Source organism: Etheostoma cragini, chromosome 22, assembly GCF_013103735.1.
Source record: "Etheostoma cragini isolate CJK2018 chromosome 22, CSU_Ecrag_1.0, whole genome shotgun sequence".
NCBI classification, from domain to species: Eukaryota; Metazoa; Chordata; class Actinopteri; order Perciformes; family Percidae; genus Etheostoma; species Etheostoma cragini.
In genome coordinates, this window is record NC_048428.1 from 14,255,880 (window position 1) to 14,281,561 (window position 25,682).

Consider the following 25,682-nt stretch of genomic DNA (forward strand, 5'->3'; position numbering starts at 1 on the left):
GAAATGTCATAGCAGTGACTGCATATAGCTCACATTTGGACAGCATTAAGAAAATGTGGTTCTCGTTAAGTCTTTAGGTAGATGTTACAAGAACTCCTTTTGGTTTTCTTTGATTCTGACTATATTTAAAGGTTTTACCTCTGTGCCACATTACCATTAAGAAGTTTAATATAAGTCCAGTCGCATTGGTCTTTTGGTTTAAAACATTCTTTTGATTTTGTCATCCACTGGGATTGCAATAGGTTGGGAGGTCAGAGGATGAGGATTGTTACCAGGTGTCCCAGGGGTCCTTTAGCTGTGGCCCCATTTGCAGACTAGTTGTAAGCAAATTATACAGTGTAATATAGTCAGTAAATTAGTCTTAGCATTAAGCACTGTCGTCATTCTTTGGCTGAATTCATGTTAAAGACACAAATGAATGAGATGCAAATTAATTTTATTTCACAGGTTCCATTTGATAGAATACACTGTGCCACCTATTGGATTATCTAAAAAACAAACACACAGAGAAATGTTAAGTCAGGCAACTGAAATAGACAGATAGAAAATAATTACATTTTCAGAATCACATTAAAGAGATAACAGGAGTCCTCACTGAAAAGATCAAGTCTTGGGAGGAAGAGACTCTGGTGAAGACAGTGGGTTTAGTCACTTGGGTGCACCTGCCAGATGGTAACTGACAACACCATGGACCCTCCAGGCTCCTTGTGTGAAGCAGCTCTGGGGAGTTGCCCTGGGACAGGTAGAAACAAGAATAGGGCTCCAGTTAGAAGACTGTGGAATACCTCTTACTCAGCTTCTTTTTGACACAGCTTTCTCTTAGATAGAGATCTTCTGGGTGGCATTACGTTGTCAGAATGAGCATCCTAAATTAGTAAATAAGTTGCAATATAACACCATTTAAGTGTGGAGAGTAACTTTAAATTACATTAAAATAAACAAGACAAAAATAATTCAAATGAACATTTGAGTTGTCATAGTCTCCAAATTTATGGAAATCAAAAAAGTATGCAAACTTTTGCTGTCCCTGGCAGCCTGATATGACTCCATCCCCTCCATGGTTTTCAAAGCAATGCTGCCCCACCAGTTAGGCTGGGAGCAGACTGAATGCTCCGCCACGATCCACGAGGATGGGAGCCACCTGCAGGATGAGAGGGACGCTACCTCCATCTGTAAAATGAAAGTGTTTTTTTATTAAATGTGCACAACTGGTTTTCATAAGACATAAATGTATATGTGTGTGTGTGTGAGAGTCTTCTCACAGTCTGTGAGTCCCCAGCCAGTGATGTAACAGGTGAAATCATGAGGCAGCATCTCATTAGGGTAGGGAAGGTTAGCGATGGCCACAAAGCCGTTATCATACACAGGATTAGCCAGTCTCAAGAGAGCAATATCATTTCTAATAGACACAAAAAAGCAGCAAAGTTGGGACTGTTTTGACTTGAGGGGGAGGGGATACTATCCCCATCAACTTGTGCAAGACACCTCCTTCCAAAGCTCTACATCTCAGTGGACAAAGTTGAGGGAAAGGGGTAATACAGGATCTCTCCCAGTTGTTAATGTGAATGCATGTGATTCCCCCACCCTTGAAACTATCCCCTTAGGCCACTGCTATTAAAAGAAGTTGTGCTTTTAAATGGCTAAATTAAGGTAAGTGGTCCGACTTGTTTTCACTTTATCCTTTTACCAAGGTCTTCAGTCCAGACAGGATGGCTAGCAATAATTTCCTCACGGATGAACTGCTCACCGCCGTCATACCCACACAGGTTGTACTAACCCACCCCCTCACAGTACAGACTAGCATGCATGCTGACAGGAAAGTAAGAAGCAAAGACACACTACGTTTATTTACAATCGTTTATCCAGCAGACAAGGAAAACTATGTCAATGAGTCCAGTGAGACATCCAACCTGAGGATACAGTGTGCTGCAGTCATACTGCAGAAACTATCGATGATAGTGCCTCCACAGATGTGGTAGAACAAACCATCATTGTATGAATCATACTGGAGAGAAGCCTGAAAGAAAACAGAGAACAAATAGACACTGATGATGATAAGAGGATTTTATGTTATTTCAGAAGTCAAATAAGTATGATGAGGTCTACATCATAGCAGCTCAATATTAAGCATATTTGCTTGATAAGAAATAAGAAAACCACTGTTAACGTTTATTATACTGACACAAAAAGCACCACAGTAGTATAGAATCAGTGTAAAAAAAAGAAGAAAAAAAGGGCTTACAGGTTTTACCTGCCATCTCCAGGTGTTGGGTTTAGCATCATGGCCTCCTATGACCCTCTCATTGTGGACATTATGGTTGAACGGTGTTTCAGCACAAATCAGCCCTTTGGTGCACACATGAGCATGAAAATAGAGAGCAGTATTGTAAATGTGTTCATATGAAGTGTGTTGGTATATTTCCTGAAATACTTACCAATGCAAGACAGGCAAGCCACAAGTCAAATCATGTTGGAGCACTAAGGACCAGATGCTTTTAAACAATTTACATCAGTTTGAGAAGACCTTCAGAAATTGCTGTCATGGTGGGAGAAGAGCAGGTGCATTTATGCAAGCCAATTCAACAAAACCATCTGTGAAGAGCATGACTCAAATACACATTTTCCTTCAGATAACTTTTGAAACTGATCAACAAGAAGAACATTTTCCACAGCTAGCTCACAGTGCATGACTTTATTCAACCGCAAAGAACAGACAGCCTATTCAGTGAAAGATGTGTAATTATGTAGTACAAACATAAATACCTGTATATGCATACAAAAAGTCATTAAGATAAGAATGTCGACATTTTTGGAGGTAGTATTTTATAAGATCAACTAAACACGTTATAATCTTTTAAAATGTAAACATTATTGTCGTTATTATTATGACGTTCTGTGGGAATATAACCTGTTGTGTGTTTAAATGGTTGGTTGGTGACTAAAACTTTATCCTGAGCTGCTTTAACACACAAGATCTCTCCAGCTGATCCATTTTCCAAAATCTTAAATCTAAAAATCTTAGCCTAATGTAAAACGTAAAACTGTAAGTATCTTTGGTTAGCTATTGTTGTATTTTGTTCTCTCCCTTGAACTTAACTGTGGTAAACTGGCCCCTTGTACCTCTGGTCAAATCCGATTAGGCCTACAAGGCAAAGCCAAATCAAGTTTAAGGAGAAATATAACACAGAAACATTGTTGCTGGATTTTGCTCAGACTTGCTCTATGTAAGGCTACAAACTGCAAACAAAAAATATATTTGTACGTGCAATATGCTTTAGGCTATTCAAATTGATAACGGGCAATACCCATTCTTCATGAATGGAATCAAACTTTTAACCAAAGCGTTGTCTGTTGCTAGGAAACAACCCGCCAAGGGCAGCTAATCGAACGCAGATACTTGAAATCATACAGGCTCGATTTTTCTAGCATCATTATTTATTAGCTTTGTCTAGCTTGGAAGTGGCTGCGGCTGTCAACCTTCCTCTGCTGTTGTTGGTGGTGCTAGCTAGCTTGAATCAGCTGTGTATCTTTCAGTAATGACTTCTACATTAACGTTACTTTACCTAAGTGACAATTAGTCAGTATAATATTACGCAGCTATAACGTTAGCTGTTGAAGGCAATGGGGCTACCACAGAGCTCGTTTTTGTCAGACGGGGGAAATAGTGGCTATCATGTCCACGGGGTGAGTTATAGCGGAGCTAGTGCAAGGTTATACACTCTACAACTCACTTTTTGAATCTGGGTTGCCCACTTTTAGCTCACTGGCTTGCTAGCTATGCTAGTTATGAACAAATATTGCTGCTGCATGTAGCTAGCTATCTATAAAGAAAGTAACCCAGTCGCTGGTTTGTAATTGTTAGTAACTCGAAAACCGTGGTCAGCTTTAATGTTGTCCGCCCATGATGAGGTGGCATTTGGCAAACATCCAGGCTCTTTAGCTTTGCTAGAGATTGTAACTGTTTGGCACTCTTTGCAGAAACTGATACTAATAAGGATACATTCTAAAGTTACTCGCAATGAGAATCCCCATATTCTGGACAATGCAATATCTTTAGTTGACACAGAGTGGCGAGTATGCCATGGCACTCTTTTAGTCAAATCAGTCAAATCTCATATGTTTTTTGTTTGTTTTTTCTTCATATTTCAGATTCAGGAAGACTCCCCAGCTCTGAGGGCTGGTCTGGAGCCCTTCTTTGACTTCATTCTCTCTATAGGAAATACCCGACTTGTGAGTAGACCCTATGCTTAAGTAAAGGGTGGCATATCCACTCACCAAATGTAAATATACTAAACAATGGGTTGTATTGAATAGGTGGCTAAAAAAAAAAGAAAGTGGAACAAGGTGAGGACTGAATCAGTTGAGGTAGAAGTAGCATTTAATGTTATTGTTGATACTGCTGTAAGAAATGTTGTCAGCTATTTATCAGACTCCTCTGACCTATCCCTGCAGAGGAATGTTGAGCCCTTACTCTTAGGCTTTTGTTTGTTTAGCTTACCACAGTAGAGTTGCAGTTTCACATACTATTTTGTGGGACAACAAAGATAACGTTCTTTGTGTTGGCCTAGTCGTCTCGACTCATCGGGGACTGTTTAAGTGTACATTGATGTGTGCTGCTGTGCTGTGTTTCTACTGCAAACCCTGTTTGTGTTTCCCTCAACACATTTCAAACACCAGGCCTGAATTATAGTCTGGGCCATGTCTGCTAGAATCTCATTTTGTGTTCTTTTTCATCAAAATTGGTTCGACGTCTGTGCACTGCCACAACTGGAATAGTCCACATTTCTCTTGTTTCTCCAGAATAAAGAAAGTGACTTGCTGAAAGACCTTCTAAAGGCCAATGTGGAGAAAGCGGTCAAACTTGAAGTGTACAACTCTAAAACCCAGCGGGTGAGGGAACTGGAGGTGATACCCAGTAACATGTGGGGTGGTCAGGGTCTGCTGGGCGCTAGTGTTCGCTTCTGCAGCTTTGAAGGAGCCAATGAGAACGTTTGGCATGTCTTGGTAAGTCAAGTCTAGCCTTTATACGGGCTATTCTTTAACTTTTTTTTCTTTAACTCTTTAAAGCTGGCCTGATTTTTAAAAAAAAGAAAAAAAGAAGAGTTTGTTGGCAGCTTTGAGGTTGTAGCGAGGGCATTTTCTTTTTGTTTTTTTATTAAGCTATTAGAATTTAAAAAAGAGTTGAAGGCTTCAAATCTACTTAATTGTTGTGCCAAATTTACTAGGAGTTCCTAAACATTAAATAAAGTCATATTCTTGTTCTTGATTTGTTCCTTCTGATTTGGTACAACCAAATAGACAAATGTGTGTATGCTATTGTCACACATATATTCACATATATGTACACACACACACACGTTGGTATGCTACAGTGAGAAAAATAAGTATTTTAACACCCTGCTATTTTGCAAGATCTCACACTTAGAAATCATGGAGGGGTGTAAAATTGTCATCGTAGGTGCATGTCCACTCTGAGAGACATAATGGTGGTTGGTAGCATCATGCTTTGGGGGTGTTTTTCTGCACATGGGACAGGGCAACTGCACTGTATTGAGGAGAGGATGACCGGGCCATGTATTGTGAGATTTTGGGGAACAACCTCCTTCCCTCAGTTAGAGCATTAAAGATGGGTCAAGGCTGGGTCTTCCAACATGACAATGATGACAAGGTTCTGGTGTGGCCTAGCCAGTTTCCAGACCTAAACCCAATGGAAAACCTTTGGAGGGAGATCAAACTCCGTGTTTCTCAGCAACAGCCCAGAAACCTGACTGATCTAGAGAAGATCTGTGTGGAGGAGTGGGCCAAAATCCCTTCTGCAGTGTGTGCAAACCTGGTGAAAAACTACAGGAAACGTTTGACCTCTGGAATTGCAAACAAAGGCTACTGTACCAAATATTAACATTGATTTTCTCAGGTGTTCGAATACTTATTTTCAGCTGTATCATACAAATAAATAGTTAAAAATTCATACATTGTGATTTCTGGATTTTGTTTTTTTAGATTATGTCTCTCACAGTGGACATGCACCTACGATGACAATTTCAGACCCCTCCATGATTTCTAATTGGGAGAACTTGCAAAATAGCAGGGTGTTCAAATACTTAGTTTCCTCACTGTATATAGACAGAGCAGTGTTATTTAAAATAAAAATCTCATCATAACTTTCTTGCCCTTTTTTCAGGATGTGGAAGCCAGTTCTCCTGCAGCTTTGGCTGGCTTTATTGCTCACGATGACTTCATTGTGGGAGCTGACCAGGTGTTACAAGATGTAAGCTTTCTGGTTTTATTCACATTCTTTTTTTTTTTACATGGAAGTTGCAAGCGTTCATGAACAAAATAGAGGGCAAAATCTGAAATTCCTTTCTTTTTGTGTTGCAGTCAGAGGATTTCTTTTCTTTGATTGAAGCCAACGAGGGGAAACCTCTGAAGCTGCTGGTGTACAACACACAGACTGACAATTGCAGAGAGGTAGTGGTGACTCCAAATGGAGCATGGGGAGGAGAGGGAAGGTAAGAACACCTGTGACCTTTTCTTGTCATGTCACCTGTATATGTACAGACACAATACACATTTATAGTAATATCCTAGTTTTGTTTGCCTTGGATTTTAGCTTAGGCTGTGGCATTGGCTATGGCTACTTGCACAGAATCCCAACTCGTCCGGCTAACCCTAACATCCAGAACACAAATGTTCTCCAGTCTACAGCGATTGACAGCAGCGAAGAGCTGGTGGCAAGCAACAACACTGAGATACAGGTTATCTCATCTTTCTTTTTATTAAAGGTTCTTCGGTAGAGACATTGTTTACTTCCTCTTGTCTAAAACACAAGTTCTCTTGTCACAGGTGTCTTCAGTGGATGCAAGGAGCCCCTCTAGCATCAGTGAAATAGATCTGCATCAAATCAAAGGAGCTGTGCAGGACTTATGTGTATCCTCGTCTTCTCAGCTAGCTGTGGACTTAGGTTACCACATGTCATTTTAAGAAACATTCACTAGTTTTCAGTGTCTGATTTAGGAAATGTGTTTTCACACAGAACAAATGTAATGAATTTCAGATATTTCCAACACAGCCGAAGCAATGACTCCAGACTTCTCAGACATGGTTTCCACCAATGACATGGGCCAGAGCTCCATGTTTGTTAATTACGGGGATGACTCTGCAGATCAATGTAGCTTTGGTAAGTACCTCTATACCCATACAAGTGATTGGATTGTACAGCTGAATGGCACAATTACATGTTTTCAATGCCATTTGGCTTGAATAGAAAAGTGAAGGCTGTTAAAACCAGCTATTGTTTGCATGCCTTGCATGTCTGGGCTCATTTAATGGCTTAGTTGGTGAATTATGTTTCTTTTATTGCTGTATAAAAAAAAGTCCTCCTAAATTATATATATATTTGAACATACACTATTGGTCAAAAGTTTGGTGTCATTTAGATATTTCCATTGCACTCCATTCTAGACAGAATACCAGCTGAGATCACTTGCATTGTTTTTTTAACCAAGACAGCAGTTTTCAGATTACATTATCTGCTTACATAATTGCAAATGGTTCTCCAATGTTTTCCCAGTTAGTTTTTTAAAATGGTATCAGATTAGTAAACAGAATGTGCCTTTGGTACATTGGATGAATGGTTCTTGTTAATGGACAATGTAGATATTGCATTAAATATCAGCCACCCACTCAGATCAGCTGGTCTATAAGGGAGTGGTATGGAAATTTACCGGTAGTGTATGTGCAACACAACTAAAATAACAATAGGCAGAGCGTTTCTAAAACAGTGTCAAGGTTTTCTTTCAGTTTGATATTAAAACAATGCCGTGCAACCATTTAACAGCATACAGTATCCTTAGGTGGAACTCTCCTTTACCTACACTTGTCTATTTATCTATTTTTTCTTTTTACAGATACCTCATCTGTTGACCAAAGACCTTCCTCTCCAGAGAGGGAAGAAGACTCAGACATCCAGGAGACCGAGCCGGAGGGGGTTATCGACCGGGTCACTACTACTACTACTACTCCGAGCAGAGAGACTGCAGATTACGTTGCTGGCCTTGAAGTCACCACAGAGAACCTGAGTGACGCACGTATCCCAGAGGTACAAAAAACTACTCCTGAGACCTTAAGCTCAGCGACTACCATGGAGGAAGAGACATGGAAGACTGCTGCATCAGACAGTTAAGAAGACCAGAGTATAAGTAACCTGTTTAACTCATAACTGACGCTAGTTGCATTAGAGGAGATTTACAGCACACTAGGAAACAGAAAGCTTCCCTTATGATTGTAGGTTGCATCACTGGAGCCAGGTTTTCATTTCTAAGAGTTTTATTTTTATCCAGGTTCCATTGCTGCATGTTGAATTGCACATTTAAGAGAGACAGTATGTTAACTGGAAATATGGTTAATACAATATGAATGTACTCTTTAATTTTGTTATTCTGAATGTCTCGACCTCATGCAGCATGGCGCCTTGGTTTAGTCTTAGATAATGTTAAAAGTCCTCCTTGTTTGCACTAAAAAGCCAAAGTTGAATCATCTGTTGTTCTCACCATTATAACCTGCTGAACAGTTTGTAATGCTGTTAGAAAAAGAAAGTTTGAGCTTAAGTTCCTCCAGATACATCATGTGATTACATATATTTTTATATTTTGGAATTTTAGGTGGATGATTTTATTTTTGAGAAGAGTACACCTGGGCGTTTTTTTTTTTATCTCAGGCAGTTACCATTTAAGCCTCTTTGCCTTACGTCTCATTTTAAACACCCGCCTTCCTAATGTGTAGATTTGCCTTTCTATTGGTGTAAATGAGTGAGCCATGTTTGATGCAGCTCAGTAATTGTTTTTCTGTTTCTTCTCTTTCTATGGATTTTAATTAAATTAAGTTTCAGATTTTTATGGATGGACAAAGATATGTTCAAATATGTACGCAAAGAAGATGCTCAAGGTAATCCTACAGCAGCCTTGTTAATGTCTTTGTTTTCTTTTATAAGGTCTGTACATAATTAAAGTGATACAGCCTTAGCCTTTTGTGTAGTTAAACACTAAAGAGAGGATTGACAATGTAGTGTCAGCTCACACACATACAGTACTGTACATTCGTACATTGTACAATGTGTAACTTCATGCTTTGAGACAGCAGGTGTCAGCAAAGACCTCCTTACAGATCTCCCTGGAAAGCTTCAGTTTTCTGCCACTGCAGATTCCAATTGCTGGCAAATTCTTGGGCTTCTGTGTCATATTTTAAATCATGAATGACATAAAGCAGTTGTGTTTTTGCAGAAATTACCTCCCCTTTATGATTTTTTTTAATTGATTTTTTATTTATTTATTTGCTTGATCTAGCGGAACAGAAGAAGCTTTTATTAGTGAGGGAAAGTCGACAGCACTGATGCCTATAAGACCCACTGACATAATGCATCATTTGTACCATGCATGTCGTCCAATGCTGCATTTCTGCTGTCGGGTTGGCTGAGAAAGCCTGCTTCAGAAGCAAGTACAGGACGTCAAATATTACAAGGCTAGAAATATTGTAATATGGAAATGATGCTATTTGATCATCACCTGTGCATCCTTGTCTTCTGACACATGGGTTCTGCAGCCTCAACCATTAACCATGATGTATATCACAATGCATTCTCAATATCTCTATTAGAATCCTTTGTAATTTTAGATTTGAATAATCAAATGTTGGTAGAAAATGCAGAACAAACTAACCAGGGAAGCTACAGTAACGGAGGGGGAACATACCTCAATTATTTACCATGAGCCTACTGTGTTAAAGTGGGGGGATGGGCATTTAGGGAGCGAAAAGACTGGGGGTGGAAAGACGATAGGAGTAATGCATTGGTTTAAATCTACAAGAGAGTGAGTGGTGTTCTTAAAAGGAAGCTTTCCTCTGGCACACCTGTATGAGGGATCATATTTCTAAGATGACTATGTAGCAGCTCAGTACCGTTGGCTCTGCCTGCACACGAAAATATAGTAGCAATGCTGACATTTTGCAGAAAGATCAATGCCTCAAGTTACAGAGCTGGGTGGTGTTTGTGTGTTTTTTTTCATCTATTATCAGTGTGAATACGCTGTTTCATTGCCTCCATGTAAGGTTTACAACAAGAAAGTGGCTTTATTCAAAGAAGCAGCCTGAGGCAAAGGCCATCATCTGTTTGCCAGGAGACTCCAAGAGGTGAAGTTTAAAGGGGGCCACCTCTGGAGGAACACTCCCTGCCTTCATTTTCTCCTTTTTTCTGTGACCATTTCAAAGGACACTGTGACGCAGATGAACCCACGTGTCAGTTTAGCTTCATCTCAACCCCTGACTGGCTCAGTTCACAGGCACCAGCATAGTGATTGTTGCCTCAGCCTGTCGTTGCAGCATTACGAATTGTGTAATAGAATAACTACAGAGAAAGGGAGAGCAGGGACAGGGGAGACATGGATGGAGGGAAAGGATGAAAACGGTAAAGGGAGAGAATAATGAGCGGCTAATTTTTTTAACCTCACTTGTAACACGTCTCCGCATAAAAGTGCATCTTGCTTTTTAGAACCTCTGGCTGGTGTGAATGTGCAGGGTTGACTGTTATGTCACTAAAAATGTTAAGATGTACATGTGCGCAAGTAAAAAAAGATTAGATTTATAGTAATTCACAGATGCTATAAACAGCCATTTCTGTGTTCATATGGGCACACATCCCCCCACACTCACAGACTTCTAGTTTCTGTTTTTGCCACCTTCCAACCCTAATCCCAGATATCTTGGCACAATGAAGCCTATATTTAGAAGTGCTGGGAGCTGTATTTTAATACAAGTGCCACGCAGTGTTCCTCACAGTGTGCACAGCCAGAGCCTGGGAATAATCTCAGTAAGTGCCATCTGTGTTACACCACCAATGTATAGGTCATAATAGGAATCTTTCATTCAAGAGGACTGTCACTCTGTGGGGCATGAATGCATTAGGAAGTTGTTTTGACCTCCTTCAGTCACTATCAACAGGCTACAAGTTTTTCTTCTATTTGCTCCTAGTAAATATTGCTTCTTTTTTTATCAATTTGCACTTCAGTTATTGTTTATTTTTCCCTCCACTACCAACAACGCTGCTCCTTGGGGCGTAATAAAATCCTCATACCTAAATGACAAAACAGGTTGTTATGGCTATAATAAATAGCTGCCAGTAGAGAGATGAGAAGAAATAAGGGAAGAAGGGGAGTGATACATGCTACAAAGGTTCCTGGCCAGAAATGTGCTGAACATGTTCTGGTCTGCTGTTTCTGTGGTTAAGGTTTGGTAAAGTTTAGGCAACCAAAACTACTTGGTTATGGTTAGGTACAGATTGTTGTTGTGGTTAAAAGAAACAAATGTTGACTGTTGTTGTAGATGGGATGGGGAAAGTATCTCTAAGTCAAAGTCAGACACATTGATTAGAGTATGATCATGGTCAAAGGGAACCAAGGTTGACTGTTGATACCGATCACTTTGCCAGGTTTTAGGGTTGTATAACACCATCATACTTGTTGGAAAACTATAAAAAAGAAGAAGTTTTTTGAACAAATGTCCAATTATTTTGTTTTCATATTTAGGACAGTCTCCCAGAAAAAAATGGTGGTGAAGCTGAGGCTGGTGAGACTATCATCAGTTTTGCAGGTATTAGGCCATAAAACAACATTTTGACCTGATCATGGCAATTAATGAAAAGTTAAGGAATCACCAACATCACTTTTAATCAGGAGGGGGACATGAACGTCTGTAGAGAATTTCTCTGCAATCCATCCAATGGCTGTTGAGATATTTCATGTTGGAAAATGGTCGACCGACCATCCAGCATTACCTTCCCTCGAACCATGCTGCCAACCAGGCTAAATCATCTGCCAGAAACATCCAGTATTGTTACCTATTTAAAAAGCAGGTGTCCCAGAGAGCCTAGCACCTTCCCTGTGTGGGTTTGTTGCCAACTCTGTCTCTAAAATATTTTCCTTTCCTAATATCTAAGATGACAAAATTACTGTGAAGTAAATTTAATCTTGTACAATTTGTGCTGTTTTCCTGGTGAAAACAGAGCAAGAGAGGAAGCTATTATGATGCAGCAGCCAATAAGAAGGTTAGAAGAGGGTGCCCTGCTTTATTCTGAAAACTAATTGCCATTCAGCAAGGGTGAGGAGCTGGCCACACAAGACAGCACACATTGTTCCACTGTCTGGATGACCCTGCTGATGTCAAGTACGCACCCATCTGCTACTGTGGCTCACAGTCTCTTTACCTGGATAAAATGACCCACGTGTATCTGTGCCATCTTTTTGTTCCTTTATAAAAATACAAGGTGTTCAATTGGTCAGAATCTGATAGCTTTTCTAATTGTCACATGATGTCTTTCAGTCCCTCGGGTGCTTCCCATAACTCTTTCTGAACAAAGGAGGGAAATGAATTTGATATTTGTCTTCAAGCTGTTTTGTGGTTGATGCTTATTACATTTCTTTTCCAAGCCATTTGCAAGCAAAGGTTTTCTGCCCATTGTGTCTTGTAGGAATTCCCTAGGAAATTATTTTGTAACGTTAAAAAAGAAATATTGCTACTGAATTCTTTGCAAGGCCGCTGTTTTCATCATGGAACAAGAAAATAAGAAATACAGTTTTGTTTTGGCAGAGTATTCTCTATAGAGTACTTAAAAAATGTCAATCATCTGCAACTTCATAGAGCCAACAGCATTTTTTACTCCCTATCCTCTTACTTTTTTTGTCTGCCTGATTCGGAAGCCCTTTTGTTCTGGCCAGAAGCAGCAGATGAGGCAGAGGGATAAAGGTTTGGCTCAGCCTCTGACAGTGAATAGAAGTGAATGGGGAAACACAGCCCAGCACATGCCTTGCTGTTTTCATATTTGTCATATTTGTTGGGACATCACCACCACTGCCAAGACTTGGTTTTGACCCGATAGGGAGCTGTCTCTTAGTGTTAACCATCACCCCGCTGGGCAATGCATGCCTGGCTTTGGCCCTCCTAAGTCAAGTTATATAAATATGCACACGATACAGCATGCTATTCACTAAAGGAAAAAACATAGTTTTGCAGGATTAATCTAAATGTATGAAACACTGGGGTAATGTTTTTTTCATGTGATTGTTAGGTGAGGCTGTGAAACTGTAGCACACAACAGTATTGATGGAGGTGGTTGGCAGTTTCCAACCATTGCAGCTGCAGTGCTACAGATGGTTTTTTTAAGCTCTCTTAATTGCATACATCCTACTGTCAGTGTTCAACAGCACATCAAAACCTAAAATAATCATGCTATTGGTCACATCATGTTCATGATACATTCTTACCAAGATTGTACCAGTTTTCATTTGTCGATGAGGAAAATCCTCAGTTGCATGATTACGTCGATGATTGTCATCCATTTCCACAAACAGCTCCAGCACTTATTTCCAATTGTAGCTCCTTCAATCAGCTTTGCCTCTGTGCGTGTGCGTGTGCGTGTGCGTGTGCGTGTGTGTGTGTGTGGGGAAAACAGATGACAGTCTGAATTTGACAATAGCATTGTGCAGCTTGCGTCAGTGTCAAGCCAGAAAAAGCACTGATCTACTTGATAGCCCTGAAGAGGTGTGTTTCTGCAGGCTGGCTCTGCCAGTATGGTGGAAGGGAATTAACTGTGTCAGCTTTTCAGAGCAAAATGGAAGCACCATCTTATGGAGCCGTGGGGAAATGGGGAAAGAGGGATTAGAGGGAAACAGGGGCTGAGACAGATAAGAAATAAATTTAGAAAAGTATCCAGTAGAGCTGTCGGAGGTGTTCAAGTAGGTGTGGGGGAGAGTTGTGAACATTTGTCTTTCCTGTTTGGTTGACTCGTGTCAAATCTAAATATAAGGCATCATGACTGCAAATATACTGATTTTCATTGATAATCTTACCACAAGAGTGTGGATTTTATTCTCTGTTTAATCAGCTACACCGGATCAAAAAGCAGATTATATCAAAAACCTAATTATAGAGTGATACTTGACTAAAACAGGAGTATCTGTAGGCTTATGTAAACATCTAAAGGTTGACAGAGGTAGCTTTTGCTGCTAAGCCTCTGTGTACACATTATTTTGATAAAACCTGAACCCCCTAGACATGGCCAAAATGGCAGTAACCCAATGGAAATTTTGAGTGTGTGGGTGGAATATGCACTACATGTGTACTAGTGAAAATGCCCTGTTATCATGTTAGGCCAGAGCCACAATCACAACAGCAGAGCTGCACAAACACTCAGCCTCCCCTTGTGAATTTGTTTTGTAATTACTTTGCAGCGCAAGAAGGGAGAGGGGCGAGAAGACGGGCGCCGTACTTTATTCCTGTTCTGTGAAATCTTTATGTTCCTCTTCATCACAATTTCAAATAGTCTGGCTTCTGTTGTTCCAATTCAGCCTTCATCCACATAACTATTGTGCTCTTAAATGCGGCATGAATTCAGGGGCCATTATTTATATAATCCATTAAATTGCTATTAAGAGTTTATGTGAGCAGGTATTAGTTGATGGCTTTAACAATCTATCATAATTATAGTGGTTGTATGAATGAGAAGGCTTTTGGCAGATAGTCTAAGACGGCTTTGTGTGTTTATTGGGACAAGAGGAGGTAGAGATGTGTTTTAGTGCAAAGCCAACACATGAAATGAAGACTTTATTTACCTACTGAGAGGCAAACAGAATGGCAGGTGGGTCCAGGTGGCTGCCTCCACCTATGACTTCAATGACTGGGATAAATGGAGCTCAGAACACTCAGGTGACTCAGACTGGGCCGGCCCATCACTTAACTGGAGGTGAGTCATCAGCGGCCTAAACTGTCAACATCAACCCATCATACGCAAGAGTCGGAGGGACCATTGCGTATGTGCATCTGGATGTGTGTGTGTGTTTGTGTGTGTGTGTGTGTGTGGGGGGGGGGGGGGGGGGGGGGGGGGGGGGTAAGTGCGTGGGTGGTTTTCAAAGCGCTGATGGCAACTTTCCACTGTGGTCATCTTGTGTCCTCTGACAATGTGACTGTGGTCTCTTCAGTTTTCCAGCTCTTTCACATTAACATGTGGATGAAGACACTATGCAAGCAAAGGAGCGCCTCACTGAGCGCCTCACTGATTCGGATGGTAATTTCTCCTCGGTACCTCTGTGGACAAAGCCTTGTCACATATGGAGTTACAACTGCAACAACAGCCGAGAGGTTAATTAATGTCTTTGCATTAACCAAATCACTCTCTGTCATCTAAATTAGTCTTTCTGTCATAATTTCAGGAAGGAAAGTTGCATGAGCACTTATATATCTTATATAAAACTAAAAAAAAGAAGAATGCGTTGTGTGTTTGTTTCCAGTATTTACAAAGAATTGCAGATTTCCAGTGCAAAATCACCGTAATTATAATATTTTTGTCATGGAAACATTGTGTTCTGCCTTTAATCTGTAGAATAATTATTCAATATATATATTTTTTTGTCTCAAGCAGACACGTGTGGGTAAATTAGTTGCATTGTCTCTGTTACTATGGCAACTGGAAATTACCATGAAGGACATAATTATAGGATACTGCAAGATGTCTGAAAGTTCATGAAACTGTCTCTTTTTTAACTGCCCATACTTATGAGCCTCATCTACTTATTTTCTGCTTGTGTTATTCTCATTTATATTTTGCAACTGATTTTTGACTCTTCTACACTATAGCTGCTAAGTGCACAGCGTTTTTTAATGGCAACACTGGCAGAGAGGCAGGGGTGAACCTCTAGGTGTTCCTGGTGTGCAGGGAGCTGGGATGAAATGGTTTGTTTTTTTCAGTCACACCATAATGTAGCTCATCATGTAGGCGTGACTACACCATTTTGCCCTGAAGTTAGCCAGCTGGCAGCTGCTGATTCTTGTTGTCCTTTCCATTGCTATTTCACCAACCCTAGATTCACATTATGACATTTCAGGCCGTGTGCAATTTCACTAAGATATGTGTTAGTAAAATCTGCACTTCTGTGCTTACAGATTTTAATATAAAACCTTCTGTAGCAGTCAGAGATACATGATATGTTCGTACCTCTGTCAGACACCATCTGTTAAATGTAATGTAGCAAGGGGATATTCAAACATTGTATTATGTTCTTCTTTTCTCATGTAAACAGAGAAAGGAAGAAACTGGGTGGGAAAGATCCATCTTTTGTACACAGATTAAATCCAAATCATAGCAAATCACTCCGCCTAAGTAGCAAAAGTAGCAGTGCTTCGCCTTCTGTGGAGAATAGTTCCCAGTACAGTTAAGAGATGGCTGTGTTTCATGTGACCTTGTTATTTGTACATGCTGTGACTATACAATTCACAACATGTAAATAGGAAAATGTTTGCGTTATTTTGTCACTTATTGGGAGCAGTAGGCTAGTTGGAGCCGGTTACCTCCAGGATCTGTGGTAAGCTAGGCTAGTGGTTGGTTCATCTGACAGAGTTACGACACGCACAGAGATGGGAAGGGTATGTATGGATTTATCTAAGTTTGGGGGATGCAGTGAATAAACTTCAGTCTCAAAAAGTTGGAGTGCTCCTTTAAATAGTACATCATACATGCAAATGGGTACATTATCACTTATACGATGCAAAAGACACAAAACAATAACCTTTCATTCCACCTATATAATTTTGTGTGTGTGAGTTAATGCAAGTGATATAACACTATAAAATCTTAAAGTCATTTATAATTTACTTATATTTATAATACTTCAACGCAAGTAGCAACAGAAAAATGACTGAAGATGGTTCACAACACTGTCTTTTTAAAGGAGTTGGTAGTTAGTTATTCGGTTTATGCAATCAGTAGCTTTTCTTCTCTCTGGTCAAGACTGGCATCTCCTCCACATCATACGCTCTCAGCTTTCATGATTAACACATTTTATATTTACATACTAAAACAGCAGTTCGGATGCAAATTGTTTAGCAAAGAATCTGAAGCCAAACAGTTCTAAGCATCATTTTTCTAACAAAGCTGAAATATTAGGGCTGTTTTTGATATTTCATCTTTAAACACACCAACCTAACAGAGATAGCCTAATGAGGTTTGATCTTTAATAGGTACCTTGTGTTGATTGGCTCTGGGATTGGATTTGTTTTCTCTGATAAAGTTGCTCACAGACTGCTGTTGGAGGCTTTTATCTCCATGTGCTATTCAATGTCGGCAAAGTAGACTTTTATCTTGCCAGTTAATTTAATACTAAAATGATTGTAATGTGTCCTCGCCACAACACACATTCAAACAGAGAAACTATAGATAATCCATCATAAATACAAAGTTTTCAATTTTGTTGCAACAAAATTAACTTTCAAACACAAAGTAAGGCTTCAAGGAGTAAATACTTTAGAGAAATAGCAAATTAATTCAGCTTGTGGACAGACATAATTCCATGGCAACAACCAATAAAATTGTACCATAAAAACGACATGACACCGGGAGTTAAAGAACTTATTGATCTAGGATTCATGCCTGTTTTTATTGCTTGGATAATGTTTCACATTCTCAGCCTGCGTGCAGCCTCCGGGTCATGATATTGCAGTTGCTGCTTACCTGACCCCTTTATCAATGTACGTCACTATTCAACATGACTCATGCCCCATTTTGTCGTGACTATCTATCAGTTCCCCCTCTCTCTTGCTCCCTCTGTCTTTCCCTTTCTTTCCTTGCTGTGTCCCTGTGTCTCTCACAAACACACTTGTTAACACATTACTGCACACATCAACACACACGTGCACACTATCTCTTCCCATACTAAACAGAAAGCGAGGGCAAATCACTAAATGATAGAAATTACATACTGAGGAAGAAAATGTGACAAGTTGGCTTTGAGGGGAAGCGCAATAAGGTATCATGACCTGATTGCATGTGCACTTTCTGTTCTATATGTGCCATGACTTATTCTCGCCTTCGTTTCTGCATTCTGTGCAATCCTAGAAATAGCATTTCATTCCATTTTCCGGCTTGTCTGCAGTCTGCCAGGCTGCCATGTTGACAGCTGCCTGGTCACATAAATGGGATCCCCCCAGGCCAAACCCACAGTGAAGGAACCCAGAGAGAATAATATACAGAGAGACAGGATGGTAACAGTTGGTAGGGTGTATATCTGTCTCAAGTTATCATGTGCTCAGGTCGCTTCATGATATCAAGAGGAGGAGAGCCAGAAATGAGGGCAGGCAGTACTTCAAAAACCTCTTTAGTAAAGCCCGACACTTCTTTGTGTTGTGAGTCAATACGCGAAGAAATGTCTCTGCGAAGGAAGAATCCTCTCTAATGAGGCCATTTTGGGATAAAGTGCCAGATAAATCAACAAATCCTCTTTCTAATAGCAGACACTGGTACACTGGCTCCAACTATAGCTTCAGTAACAGTGTCTCTCCTTTTAATAGAAGTTCCTTTTATCAGTGTGAAAGACCTTGTTTACCTATGCATATTTAGAAGTAGAAAAATAAATCATAAAGAAGCACAAACATTAGTGTTGCATGTATTTGGTTGAAGAACAAGGCCAAGTCTTGGACAAATTAAAGTGTTGGCCTGATGATAGCGCTAGATGAAAGTTATTAAGTTCACCCTCTGAGTAAGATGGACATTTGCATCAAATCATAAAAAAGGAAACCACCAATATCATTGGGTAATGTAATGTAATGTACATACTTGCTAATGTATTGTCAAATAGGCTTGACACAATAATTGACCAGGTAGGCTTTGTTAAGGGGCAATTATTTGATGATGATTTGAAAAGCTTGTGCCTATAATGTGGCTTTAAACTAGGATGCACACTTTCCCAAACTATTTTTGCGATCAACCTTGGGCCTAAAACTATTGCGATACAAAACTACTTAAATGTTAAAGGTGTCTTAGTAGGTCAACAGAGCATTAACCAATTTTATATCTGTATTTTACCACTATTTCTTATTATCATATATTTATTTGTGGGTCTATGGGGGTGTGTGGAGTGGGTTAAGTGATTAATGGATGTTCAAAAGTTTAAACAAATGTTCCAAGAAATGTTTGTCTTTTCATGAAGCAGAAAATCAAAGGTAATAGCACAAATGGGTAGCTAATTGGATCAGGATGTGACCTTATCATAGAAGTCTTCTTCTAAATACATCATTTCTCAACGTCTATCCTCTTTTCATCATTGTACTGCCAGTTGTACACGCTTATAGCGAGCCTCCCTCTGTAACGTGTGCATCCTCACTCCATGTGATATCGCCCATCTCTTCATGGTCCATCTGTTCTCACAAAGGAGGTGTATGAGGTTGCTTTGTGTGCCAGTGCTGAGCGGCTCCTATGGTAACAAGGCAGTAAAGATAATGACCACCTGGAGAAGTAGCCAGTCAACAAGGGCTATGGCTTGTTTTGCTGGTTCTGAGGCAGAGGTGTGAGAACCATGGGAAAGACGGTCGGATGTGGTGGCCTTTACTAATAAGCCTGGAGAGAGCAAATGGCATTACTGCAGGTCCTTCCCTGCCTCGTGAAGTAGTCTTTCCTGTCACACCTGTATTTTAAACTGCAGCTTCAAATTCAAGAGTTTTATTTGACATGCTGAAACTTATGAGACCAAATTTTCTGGTGCTGTGTGCATGCATACGCTACTCTGATGACATCATTCATTGATTAAAATGCAATAGAGCACAGGGCTATTCTATTCCGTTTGGCTTGACGTAATGATGACATCCCTGGCTGTATTTTATAACAGTATCTTACGCTATCAGTCTTCCGGACAAACCGGCGTTCCATGTTCCAGCCAAGCCTGATTAAAACATAGCTGTTTACGCCGATTCTGTTATCTCACATCCTTTTCCTCCTCTTCTTACTCTCATTTTCGGGTACTTTCCAACCTTTTCAGCCCAAATGCTAAATTAACTTAGCGACGGGTTTTATGGCGTGGCAACCGTGTGTGCCAAGATAAATGTAATGGGTTGACCCGACTGCTCAAATCAATATTCTGTGCATCTGTGGCAACAAGGATTGTTTGAAGAAAATGTTCTCTTCCACCCAAATCTAAACAAGGTGCCCTGCCTCATGGTCTAATACACAGAGAGAACATGTTTATGGGCATTTGGAAGAGGCACTCTGAGAGCGTAGTGGAAAAGGCAGGCAGTCTTGCTGAATTTAAAAGCTGAATGGAAAATATGTGTTGTCAGGGTTAATGAAGAAAACGGTAACTGCAGTCCACTATGTACTGTTCCTGAAGGACCAATAGTTTAGCTAATGGTAGCTTATAGAGAAAGAGGTAGAGTTGTTCTGATTTGCACAAATCAAGGATAAGTATGGGCTGGTGCTATTCTGTGTTTTTCTGATAACATAACTCAAACAGGGCTTAATAGTGCTTTAATTAGGAACTATTTTCAGCTGTTGATTAAAGTCAAAGTATGTATTTCCACTGACTGCGGATCAGTTGCGTCCCAGCTCCGGCGAGCAGCAGTCCTCGGAGCAGATACGCGGATCTTCTATTTATGCCTGACGCCGGAGAGCTCCGCAGCAATTCAGCACATGGCGGATGATGTAGGACAGGAAGTAAGTAAGTGAGTAAAGTTTATTTGTATAGCACCTTTCACAGATAAAAAATTACAAAGTGCTTCACAATAAAATATGATACAACCAGTTAAAATACAAGAATATTTAAATATAAAATTGAAACAAAGAACCATGAAGAAAAAAAAAATCAACTTACTATAAGCCTGCTTGAACAGCAGAGTCTTCAATTGCTTTTAAAAAAAAATGACAATATTCACACCATCTATAGAGGGAAGCAAGTCATTCCACAGCCTAGGAGCCAATTCCAATGCTTGGAATGAACCCCCTCTAGTTTTAAAATGAGTGCGGGGGACCACTGAAAGCCTCTGATCTGATAACGTCGGACTACGGGTGGGAGTATGGAGCTGGATCAAGTCAGAGATGTAGTGAGGAATTTGACGGTGCAGGGCTCTAAAAGTAAGAACCAGTATTTTGAATTGACTCCTTTACTGGACGGGTAACCAGTTAAATGCTGCTAAAACAAGCGTGATGTGTTCTCTTCTGTTAATGTGAGTCAAAAGCCTTGCAGCAGAGTTCTGAACAGCCTAGAGACGGTAAAGCTCCTTCTTATTCAAACAGGCAAAAGGGCTGTTGCAGTCATCCAAGCGTGAAGAAATAAAAGCATGAATGATCATCTCTAACTCCCCCTTAGTTACAAGTGTTCTTAATTTGAAAATCTTCCTCAGAACAGAGTTGTTTCCTCTCTGCTCCTCTGGATGGAAACAAACTGTTTTTGTGGTTCTATTCTACATATATTTGCGAGATCTCGTGGGTTCTCAAGACATCAGCTGTCAGTCATGGCCGCAGCCGTTCCCCAACAATACCTGGTGGGTGTTGACAGACGGTGGAGCACAGAGCCGACACCCAGCTAAGGGGATCTGCAGACTTTCAGCAACCGGTCGAACTTCCCCTTACCGAGGCGGAGTCATTAAGTTTCAATCAAAGTCAATGTGTGTATTTCCACTGATTGCAGAACGGCTGCGGAAGCAACTCTGGCACAGCTCCGGCGATCCGCAGCCCTCAGGGGGCCAACAAGCAGTGGTTCTGCAATCGGTGGAAATTAGGAGTCAGGGTAAAGCTCTGCGTATCTGCTCCGGTGCTGTGCTAAAGTCAGAACGCAGCCATTCCGCGGCCAGTGAAAATACACATTGACTTTAATGGAAACTTCACTCCACTTCTGGAGCGGATTCACAGACGTTCCACAACCGGTGGAACAGGACACTTTTTTTTTTATTTGAGGTGTGGCAGTCAATCTGATTCTCATTTTCTGTTGTTTTGAGATTGATTTTATTCAGGCCCTCAGTGGTGGTGGTAGTTTACGCCTCAATGAGCTTCCTGCTAGACAGCCGATGTGTGAAACAGAATATCCTATTGATCCGTTTTCCTCTTTCATGTTTTCGTATAAGTATAGTGATACTATCGTTTTACTTCCCACTATAAAGCTAGTTTCTTTAAATGAATTATAACAAAACAGAAAATCAAAAGGCAGCATTAACACATGCAAAGATAGATGGCCGACTTTGTGTAAGGAGGTACAAAATGCATGGTGTACATGGAGTCATTTCTTCAAAAGGAAATTCACCCAGGAAATTTAAACATAACTAACTTCCAGTGTCATTCTGTCCTGCTCCTGTATTTTCTCTCCCCACCAGGCATTTACAGAAGGAATAATATCTTTCAGAAGTCTGCAACCTTTGTAACTTACACATGACATTTGAACAGAACGTCTATATTAGTTACGTCCCCCAATGATGCGCTAAATGTCAGGCCTGGCTCTGAAATGATCTCAAGATAGGAAAAAAATATATTGTTAAAGGATCACATCAGGCGGCCAGCATCCCCTCATCATCCATTACCTTGTTCCTAAGCACTCAGAGAGAAATGTTTCCGTTAAAACCACTTATCATTATGTCAGTGAATAAAGAACTGGCTGTTTGCTAATGTGTGAAATGTTCTTGTCAAATGTATTTGCATATCGTTCATCAATTTCACAGGTTTTATTTTTCTTTCCAAGTCAGGAAATCAAATGAATGTGAGTGAAACTTTCTAACAGAACAACATAAGTAGTGTCAAAATGGAGATTTGATCATATGTCAAAGAGGCAATAGTGGGTGCTGCAACTGATGCAATTTGATAATTAATGTTTTGATAAATCGAACAAACACTTTGTCTATAAAACGTCAGCATACTAAAAAACAATGCTCTAGAGCCAAGTTTGATGTTTCGACACTATGAAAACAACTTTGATGTTAGTGCTTGAAAAAAACTATTTCAAATATGTATCTGTTGTTAAAATGTTTTTTTTATTTTTTTTTATTTCTTACCATCTCGCCATCATGTTTATGTACAGCTACACATTAATTTAACAGCCACACATAATTAAACATCTGGATTTTTCATTCTCTCTCTCTCTCTCTCTCTCTCTCTCTCTCTCTCTCTCTCTCTCTCTCTCTCTCTCTCTCTTTCTCTCTCTTTTGTCATATCATATATTATGTTATCTTAAATATCGAAATTCATTAAAATGAGAGTGTAGTGGAAAGGTGATCATTGCAGTCCATGTTTGGCATTATTTGCATGCAATTCAAAGAGGGGGTACAATGGAAGATGAATACATGCATTAATAATAAAATAACTTATTTCTTTGGGATTAGATCTCAAAATTGTTCAGTGTGCTTTTGTTGAGCCACCTGCTGGCCTCATGATCAATACTACTATTGATATAGATGCATCTACTTTAAACAGCAGGTCTGAGTTGCTGACTTTGCAACTTCGGTGTTGTTGTTCTGTGTTTTGTAGAGCAACTACAGCTGGCAGTGCTCTCTTTCACTCTCTCACAAAGAGAGAGTCCAATTTATGCAGGTTCATTTTGCACCTCATAATATGACTGACGCATTCGTCCGTGCTTTTCACGACAGCATGATGGGTGCATCCCGATCTTAATAAATGCTTTTGTTGCTGCGGCACGGCGATGACAGTAAATGTACCACGGCTACCTTTTGAGCTTACACACTGTCTACAGTCTTTATCTCTCTTCACCTTTGTCATTTTTTAACAATGCTAGAGAACAGACAGGACTTTCAATAAAACAGCAGCCATGGCAGAATGATGATCCAATGGGTGGACAGATGTGAAGAAAAGGGCATTCTCATGAGATGAGATGTCTAGTCAGAAGTGTTCCATGCATTATGGATCAGTACACACACCCACACTCGCACACCACACACAAAGGCTGCCTCAAAAGACCTTGCCGGCCAGTCTGTGGCAGAAGTCTAAATGGGTTGAAGCAAAGGCTAATCACATCCAGAAATGGCCATGTCTTAATCACAGACTCTGATGTAAGGTACCTCAGGCAAATCTAGATCTTTTTTTCCAGATGGTCTTTGCAATGTTGTTTTAAGATAGATTTGTTTTTCTGGTACAGTGTATTTAAGTAACCACTTTCCTTTCAGATGTTGTAGCCTTTCTAGATAAATGTTGTCTTATTTTGTACAGCATAAATAAGGGTGTCCAGTAGAAAAAAAGATGAAATATTACCTCTGTTGAGCAGGCAAAGAGGTGTAGTACTGTCGGTTACTTACGCATATGCTTGACTTGACTTCAAAAAAACTTGAAACGTTTTCGCCCTTCTCCTCTCACATTCTCTCACATGATGTTTTTTGGGGGGTCAAATGCAATGTAAACTTATAGGAATAAACACACATTAAATGAACTTTCCTCAAGTCAGTTACACACAGAATCAAATGGGACTCGTTTTGAACAGAGCTTTCTGCTGCTTACACTCAATGCCAAACAAAGTCTCCCAAATAATGCCCTGATTAGAAGTTCCCTTAGAAAGAAATTATAAACTTTACTGACAATTGAGTTATGAAGAGCTTTCACAGGTACAGCAAAGTCTCACAGCAACCAGTTAAAAAAAAAAAAAAAGCAAAGATTTAAAGACAATTAACAGTTGCAAAGACAGCTTCAGGATCCAATTATGCTCAGCATCAGCTGCTCTGAGGAGCTGTTAATGTCACAACAAACGGAAAAAGTCATCATCTGCCACAGCGGGTACAAGTTTGATCAAAGGTGTGGCGAGCAGGCTTGTGCACAATTCAGAATTGAATTGAGAATAAAACCTAAGTTCCAATTCAATTCTTGAATTTGAATTAATGTCAAAAACAGGATCTAGAATTACAATTTGAATTTGAATAAAAGGAAGCAGAACTGGAATTCAATGCAAATTCAAAGAGATTCATATACATAATTTAAGTGTTTAACAATGAAGCTGAACAGTATATGTCAGATGTGATTGCATTAAATATTCTATAAATGATAATAGCATGTGGGGGCCCCTTCTACCAGTTGAGCTACCCACGTGCCCCTTATGTGTTTATTTTGAGACATACTTTGTGTTAACTTGTAAACTTGTAAAGATGATCACAGTTCATTTCCTTCAACGGTCCTTACAGATTTTTACTTGTTATTTGGATGAAGTTTAATCATTTGGTTCACCAATAATTTTAGAGTTACATGGTGAAATAATACATTTTTTTACCTTGCTAGCGTCAGTTGGTTTGTCCACCAAGGACAGGCTGCAATGTCTTCATGGTTGAAATGGAATGGTTAATGATTTAACACCTGTAGCTACTTTGTGTTAACTGTTAATTAGCAAATGTTAGCATGCTAATATGCTAAACTGAGATGGTGACCATGGTAAATATTATACCTGCTAAAGATTAGCACATTAGCATTGTCATTGTGATCATGTTACAGTAGCATGTTGATGTTAGCGCTTAGCTCACAGTACCACACTACCTTGAGGTGTAGCCTTCAGAGTAGCATTGCTTTAGACCTTTCTTATATTAATATACATTTAAGCTAAATGGATATCAGCGTTATTATATGTGTTTCATATTGAGTGATTGATGTCTACACACGTGTGACCTGACACTGCTTTATACCTTGTGAAAAAATGATACAAGGAAACTGTTTCCTTTGTTTGTTTTTTGATCAGACTGAAGAGAATATCTGAAAACCAGAAAGGAAGCTCATCTTTACCAAAGTAGAAATCCTCCTCAGCTCATACATAATTGAAAAGGCTCGATTTAGAACAAACTGCTGAGTTGGCCCATATAAGATTCATGGAAGAATGAGGCAATATTTCGTTTGGGGTTCTGCAAATAGA

General features: G+C 39.8%; 1 protein-coding gene and 1 pseudogene across 1 annotated transcript; one reads left to right on the plus strand and one right to left on the minus strand.

Annotated features, from left to right (window-relative positions):
- Positions 1 to 419: 419 nt before the first annotated feature.
- On the minus strand, positions 420 to 2,469 carry LOC117937607 (annotated as a pseudogene).
- Positions 2,470 to 3,416: 947 nt separating this feature from the next.
- On the plus strand, positions 3,417 to 8,961 carry LOC117937603 (Golgi reassembly-stacking protein 1-like). The gene is made up of 9 exons (XM_034861674.1): positions 3,417 to 3,684; positions 4,150 to 4,230; positions 4,801 to 5,004; positions 6,182 to 6,268; positions 6,379 to 6,509; positions 6,611 to 6,749; positions 6,844 to 6,961; positions 7,055 to 7,177; positions 7,908 to 8,961. The coding sequence occupies exons 1-9, from the start codon at positions 3,622 to 3,624 to the stop codon at positions 8,180 to 8,182; spliced, it is 1,221 nt and encodes a 406-aa protein (XP_034717565.1). The 5' UTR covers positions 3,417 to 3,621; the 3' UTR covers positions 8,183 to 8,961.
- Positions 8,962 to 25,682: the final 16,721 nt, after the last annotated feature.

Bases quoted from the DNA above. Each gene is read 5' to 3' on its own strand.
- LOC117937603 (XM_034861674.1), top strand. From the start codon at position 3,622: ATGGGGCTACCACAGAGCTCGTTTTTGTCAGACGGGGGAAATAGTGGC. The intron at 6,750-6,843 runs ATACAGGTTATC...CTCTTGTCACAG, and splicing joins TGGCAAGCAACAACACTGAG to GTGTCTTCAGTGGATGCAAG. The intron at 7,178-7,907 runs GTAAGTACCTCT...TTCTTTTTACAG, and splicing joins TGCAGATCAATGTAGCTTTG to ATACCTCATCTGTTGACCAA.